At 40.9% G+C, this 7,085-nt stretch overlaps 1 protein-coding gene across 1 annotated transcript in view; it reads right to left on the bottom strand.

Annotated features, from left to right (window-relative positions):
* Positions 1-439: 439 nt before the first annotated feature.
* pes (pescadillo) overlaps positions 440-7,085 on the bottom strand; it is a 41,818-nt gene continuing 35,172 nt past the window's right edge. Inside the window, exons 13-15 of the mRNA XM_078227417.1 lie at positions 5,947-6,086; positions 3,640-3,807; positions 440-1,036 (exon numbers count right to left, since the gene is read on the bottom strand). Of these exons, the coding sequence (XP_078083543.1) occupies positions 950-1,036; positions 3,640-3,807; positions 5,947-6,086 (395 nt within the window). The 3' untranslated portion in view covers positions 440-949. The remainder of the gene's footprint in view (positions 1,037-3,639; positions 3,808-5,946; positions 6,087-7,085) is intronic.

The raw sequence follows: 7,085 nt of genomic DNA, 5'->3' as shown, positions 1-7,085 counted from the left end.
TCAATGGGCTGCTTGTGCTTCCATTTCATAGTTTAAGAACTTTAAGTTTATGAACAAATGCACCGATTGTGCTTTTTTAAAAGAATCCCTACAGTGCAGGAGGCAGCCAATAGGCCCAGCGAGTATGCACCAACTCTCTGAAGAGTATCTTACTCCCTCCACCCTATCTATCCCTGTAACCCTATTCACCTAATCGACATGGACTGTAGGAAGAAACTGGAGCACCCAGAGGAAACCCTCTGGGAGAATGTGCAAATTCCATAGTCACCCAAGGCTGGAATTGAACCCAGGTCCTTTGCGCTGTGAGGCAGCAGTGCTAACCACTGTGCCACCCTTTTTTCCCCTGGCTATAATTTGCTTTTTGATGACTATCCTTTTAATAGCTTCTGGTTTACTTGAGTTGCTAATTTTCAAATTAAAAAAATTCACAATGAAAAGGTTTCAAATTAAATGAAAGGTTTTAATCTTATGACTGTACACGAAACAAATTTAGAATGGCAAAACGTACCACAGATTACACTTTTTTAAAGTATGATTCCACTTTTGACTTTTCCCCATTCTTCAATGCAAACTTCAGCTGCACACAATGTATTACATATTTCCACAGACCAACATTGTTCCGATTACAGTAGGTCCACGATGCCAAAATGGCGCACTCAGATTTTTAAAAATAAAGCCCTCTATACAATAGGACAAGAAATCAAAAATCGTAAGGCATGCCCTGTAAAGGCAACACTCTAATGCTGCGTTGCTCAAGTACTCTTGTAGCAAGCCTTAAATAACTTTTTACAGTCAGAGTTATTTCTATTTGGCTAGGGTGCAGCTCATGAAATCCAGCATACAATGAAACTGCCTCAGAAGAGGGGGCAGTGAAAGAACAATATCTTGAAGCTCATCGCCGTTCACGGAATTTAGTTTAAAATCTCCAATATGCAATATTTTCAGTACTTCATTGCGATTTAATTTTTTTGCTCTTCTTTTTTTCAGCTTTAAGTACGTCATCATGAGCCTTCCTCTTAGCTGCCAACTTGTTTTTCTGCAGAGGGAGGCAAACAAAATGCAGGTTGGATAGTGTAAGGTGGTGTTAAAATATCAGTATTCAAATATTAGACAATTCAAATAATAAAAATTTGGAGATTTCACCTCACAATCTTGAGATCAAATTGAACCCCTGGGCTGCCTCAATTCAAACTTCCTGATCAAAACGCAGCAAACTGTTTTTTGTCTGTTTTTTTAAAAGATGTATTGTGTCTGGAGAGATCTTTGAAAAAATGTCCCACAATAGACTGCCAAAGTTAGAGGATATGGAGTCGGGGACAAGTGGCAGAATGGACTGCTAGCTAGCTTGAAGATGGAAAGCAGAGAGTGGGAATAAAGGGTAGTTATTCAGAGTAGCAGGAAATGGGGACCGCTGTCCCAAGAGGTTCAGTGCTGGGACCACTGGTGTACACAATTTACATCAACGATTATTGGAATCAAAAATAATTTCTAGATCTGCGGATGATGCCAAATTGGGAAGGTGGAATGGTGAATGAACAATACTTAGGAGGACTGTAACAAATGACAGGACATTGATTAACTTGCAGAATGGCACATGAAGTTCAACACAGGTACACGGGAGGTAGTACAGTTTAAGAACAGAGCGATCACTTAATACTTCGAAGGTGCAGGAACAAAAGGCATCTTGGAATACAAATGCATCAATCACTACAAGTTGTACCACAGGTTAGCAAGGACATAAAAAAAAGAGAAAGCCAAAATCAAGGCTTTATTGCTAGAGGGATAGAACTGAAAAGTGCAGTATTAAACCTTGTTTAGCCAACTGCATGCTGTTCTCTTTGTCATTTTATAAAAAGGATATAGAGGCACTGAAGAGGGTAAGAACATAAGAAATAGGAACTGGAGTAGGCCATCTAGCCCCTTGAGCCTGCCCCGCCATTCAATAAGATCATGGCTGATCTGAAGTGGGTCAGTTCCACTTACCCGCCTGATCCCCATAACCCGTAATTCCCTTACCGATCAGGAATCCATCTATAGATCCACAGATAATCTACAGATAAGATTTGCAAGGATCATATCAGGAATGTGTGGATATCAGGAAAGGATTGGCAGGCTGGGTCCCTTTTTTGGAAAGAAGGTGAGGGTCAGGTAATAGAGACCTTAATGAAATGTTTTGATAGTGTGCATATGGAGAGAATGCTTTCTCTTGTGTGGAGAGGTCATCAATATAACAGTCACGAAGAAATCCAACAGGGAATCCAGATGAAATTTCTTCAAAGAATAGTGAGAATGTGGAACTTGCCAGCCCAAGGAGTGGTGGAAGCAAATAGTAAAGATGCCTTTAAGGGGGAACCGGACAAGCATATGAGAGAAGAGGATAAATGCTTACAATGGTGGATTTAGATGAAAAGAGAAAAGATGGGAGGGAGCTCGAGTGGAGCAGAAACACTGATGTGCACTGGTTGGGCTGACTGGTCTGTAACTGTGTCATATATACCGTGTAACCCTATGTTTAAGCTATTCAGATGCTGGCCAATATCCTATGGAAAAAACAGCCATCAGTAACTCTCATCCCAGCTATCAGCCAGCCTTATAACAGTCATATTTTGGAGCGGAGGGAGGGAAGAGAAGAAAAGGAATGTGAATTGAACATAGCGAATATGAAAGACTGTTTTATTCCCACTAGTTGGGCCTATTAAGGCTTAAGAATCATAAGAATTTCAATTATTTCCAATAAGAATGTGGGCATATGCTTTTTAAAAAAAATAAACGCATAAAGACTTTATTTTATGCAAAAATAAACTTCAGGTATTGTGTTACAAAAGGTTACATGAAGGTCAAAGAACAGCGAGTACATATTGAGGATTATGTTCAACTCCACAGCCGAAGCTTTCAACTAAATTGAACTGGAACATAGAGCAACACAAAAATCTGTGAGAAGACTGAGAAATCTCTTGTGGCTTTTCACTGGCCCATTCAATAAAGACAAATTCTGCTCCCAATTATTCTGTACACTAAAACCATAGTATGCTCCAGTCAATGTACACAAGGTAGACATTTAAGCCTGGAGGCAGTGCAGCGCAAAGGAAAATTAGCTAATCAGCCTCAAAAGAGTGACTTACAGCACATTCTCACATTAGCTCAGTCTTGGTACAGAGCCATTCCAGTTAAATTGATTCTTTATATTAGCTTGTACCATCTTCCTCTATTGTCATGACTTGGTCTTATAGGCTCATGATTCAATTTGCCAGCAAAATAATATCTCAAACAGCTTTATAAGCTTCCCTTCCTCAGTCTTAGACTCATTTTATGCCCTGTGTCCTTTCTACTAGGTTATCAAAACTAAACAATAGCAGACACTTTGAATCAAAAAAACCCTTGTAATTTAAAACAAACCACTGTTAGCTCCCAACACTCTCCAAGTAAAATCAATTACCCATTTCTGTATTATGGCTTAATTCCCTTCCAAATTTGTTAAGAAACAAGAACTAAGCCTTAAATCTTAAATATAACCCTTCCATTACCTTTTTAAAAATTCCTAAATATCTGTAAACAATTACAGTATAATCTCTTCAGCACTCCACACAGAACCGCGTAGCTTTTTAGATAACGGAAACAAGAACTGATTGAAACACGAACCTCACGAACTTTTCTCTTCTTGCCAAACATGATTTTATTGTACAAATACTTCTCCCTTTTCTTCATCATCATGATGGCCAGGCGTTTTTCTTCAGCCTGTTCTCGCTGGGACACCTCTGTCTTGTTCTCCACCTTGACGGATCCTGCGGTTACCTTCACATTTAGTGGCTGTGGAAACAACATCAACATTGAATCAGCGACCCAAGGAATATATCAAAGGGCTGTTAACTTGTGACATTCACAAACAAGCAATGCGCAGCTCAACACTTCATAAGGATACGCGGGAAGATGCTGAAAGGCTCAAGTAAAATTACACCAATTTTGTACCTCCTGAACTCTTATTAGAAAAACTGCGACAAAAGCAAAGCAACTCAGTCTTGAAGCACCTGGTGTAGTTTGAAGCTGCACCTTAAAAATCAAACCTCATCTTTTTGCTCCGGTATTTTTTGGTGGGGGGGGGGGTGCGGAGTAGGAAAACAATAACCTAGTGATATCATCCAGAAACTCAGCTGATGTTCTGGGGACCCGGGTTCGAATCCTGCCACGGCAGATGGTGGAATTTGAATTCAATAAGAAATATCTGGAATTAAGAATCGACTGATGACCATGAAACCATTGTCGACTGTCAGAAAAACCCATCTGGTTCACTAATGTCCTTTAGGGAAGGAAATCTGCTGTCCTTACCCAGTCTGGCCTACATGTGACTCCAGAGCCACAGCAATGTGGTTGACTCTCAATTATCCGCCAAGGGCAACTAGGGATGGGCAATAAATGCTGGATAGCCAGCAACGCCCATGTCTCAAAAAAAGGTATCAACTTGCGAGAGATACTATTTGTCTGAGTTATATGGGTTAAATTTATTTGCAAAAATTTAGAGATCACTATCATTCCAAACACTAAGGAATTCCTTTCTAATCTAATGTCATCTCTGGAATTAATTTGATTTCCCTCTCAGTGTGACTGCCAGTTCTTGACTGGACCACAGAACTGAAAACAATCTGAGGGGAAAAGTAGTTTGCATTGTACCACTTCAAGTGGCATTACATAGATTTGTACTGATTCTGTGGAAGAGATAGCACTGCTGGCCAATACCTGCACAGCCCGTGGTGCTGCCGGCCCTTCAAATATTTATATACACTTCACAGCACTGCCTGAAAAGTAGAGCTACCCAAACTAATTTTCTCCCCTATATTTCATAACAAGGCAAACTGAACTGGATAGCCACATAAATACTGTGACTACAAATGGTCAGAGGCTAGGAATCCTGCGGTGAGTAATTCATCTCTCGACTCCCCAAAGCCTATCCACCACCTACAAGGCACAAGCCAGGAGTGTGATGGAATACTCTCCACTTGTCTGGATGAGTGCAGCTCCAATAACACTAGAGAAGCTCAACACCATCCAGGACAACGCAGCCCACTTGATTGGCACCCCATCTACAAACATTCACTCCCTCCACCTCGGACGGATGGGGGTAGCAGTGCGTACCATCTACAAAATGCATTGCAGCAGCTCACCAAGGCTCCTTAGACATCACCTTCTAAACCCACGACCACTACTACCTAGAAGGACAAGTTCAGCAGACAGATGGGAACACTACCATCTGGATGCTCCCCTCCAAGCCATTCAGTATCCTGACATGGAAATATATTACTGTTCCTTTACTGTCACTTGGTCAAACTCCTGGAACTCCCTCTGTAACAGCAATGTGGGTGTACCTACACCACATGGACTGCGATGGCTCAAGAAGACAGCTCACCACCACCTTATCAAGCACAATTAGGGATGAGCAATGAATGCTGGCCTAGCCAGCGACACTGTCATTCCATCAATGAATAAAAAAAAAAAACCAAGTGTTGTGTTTGCTACATTTGAGTTTTAACTCCACAGGCTGGAGTTTAAAATATTTACTCTTTCATGGGATGTGGGGTCGTTAGTAAGGCCAGTATTTATCACTCATCCCTAATTGTCCCTTGAATTGAGTGGCTTGTTAGGGCCATTCCATTAGGGCAGTTGAGAGTCAACCACATTGCTGTGGATCGGCAGTCACACGTAGGCCAGATCGGCTAAGGATGGCAGATTTCCTTCCCTAAAGGATATCAGTGAGCCAGATAGGTATTTACTGGTAATTTCACCAGTCGCCATGGTGGGATTTAAACTTGCGTCTCGAGAGCCTGGGTCATTGGATTACTTATTCAGTGACATTACCACCATGCCTCCATCGCGCCTAATATAATGTAGATATGGGATAATGAAACACCGAATTTTACATAAATTTAAATCAAAACTGTTCCTACTGGAACTCACTTTGTTCTTCACTTTTTCAGCCTCCATATTCTTCAGCCTTTCCTCATCCTGCTTTTCTGTTTCATCCATATCTTCATCTTCTTCCTCCTCAGACTCTTCAGCACTCTGTTCCTCCTCCTCAGACTCAGTTTGGTTTTCATCTGTAATAAATACAACAGGAAACTAAAGTTTCACGATATAAAGATTATTCAGAACAAGTTACATGAAAGGCCTCACACACTGTTGCTGTAATTGGATCCAGTCTTTTATACAGGCTCACAAAAGGTTGGTAGATCCAAGTCCAATTTCTCAGAAAGCTGCTGGCTTTTGTTTGATTGGAGATATCAGAGGGTCACAGGTATCAGGTGGCACTATTACCTTTTGTAATCACCTCGGGTAAGATAAACCTCTTTTTAAAATGCTCTTGTCTTTTGACACCAAATCACAAACTTGTACTCTGGTGAGTAAATTTTAATTATTCTACCTTTTCTAAATATAATCTCTCACTTTTTAAATAAACTGTAAACTTTCCCTCCCCATCCCATTATCACCCTTTGCCCTTTTAAAAAATTTAACCCCAATCACTCCAATTGGTTCGATAAAGCAGGATACCAGCAGAGATTTTCAGTCAGAGTTTGGGCTTCATAACTTGTATGGTATAAAATGTCCCAAGGTGCTTTACAGAAGCAACACAATACAAAACAAAATGTGGCACTGAACCACATAAGGAGATATTAGGTCAGATGACCAAAAGCTTGTTTTTAAGAAGCATCTTAAAGGAGGAAAATGGGATGGAGGGATGAAGAGATGTAGGGGAGGAATTCCAAGATTGCCGTGGGCAACTGAAAGCGCAAGCACCAATGGTGGAGTAATTAGGATCAGGGGTGCTCAAGTGAACACAAAAATTAGGAGCAGGAGAAGGCCATTTGGCCCCTGGAGCCCACTCTGCCATTTGATAAGATCATGGCTCACCTGATTGTGGCCTCAACTCTGCTTTCCTCTTGATTCCCAATACCCTTTGACTCCCTTGTCAATCAAAAATATTCTACTAACCTGCTTCCACTGTGTGAAAGAGGATACCTCAAACTAATGACCGAGGAAAGAAATTCTCCTCATATCCATCTAAATGGGAGACACCTTATTTTAAACAGTGCCCTCGA

The sequence above is a fragment of the Mustelus asterias genome, chromosome 13 (genome assembly GCF_964213995.1).
Source record: "Mustelus asterias chromosome 13, sMusAst1.hap1.1, whole genome shotgun sequence".
Taxonomy (NCBI): domain Eukaryota; kingdom Metazoa; phylum Chordata; class Chondrichthyes; order Carcharhiniformes; family Triakidae; genus Mustelus; species Mustelus asterias.
The sequence above is the reverse complement of the archived record's forward strand: the minus strand, read 5'-3'. Positions and strand labels throughout refer to the sequence as shown.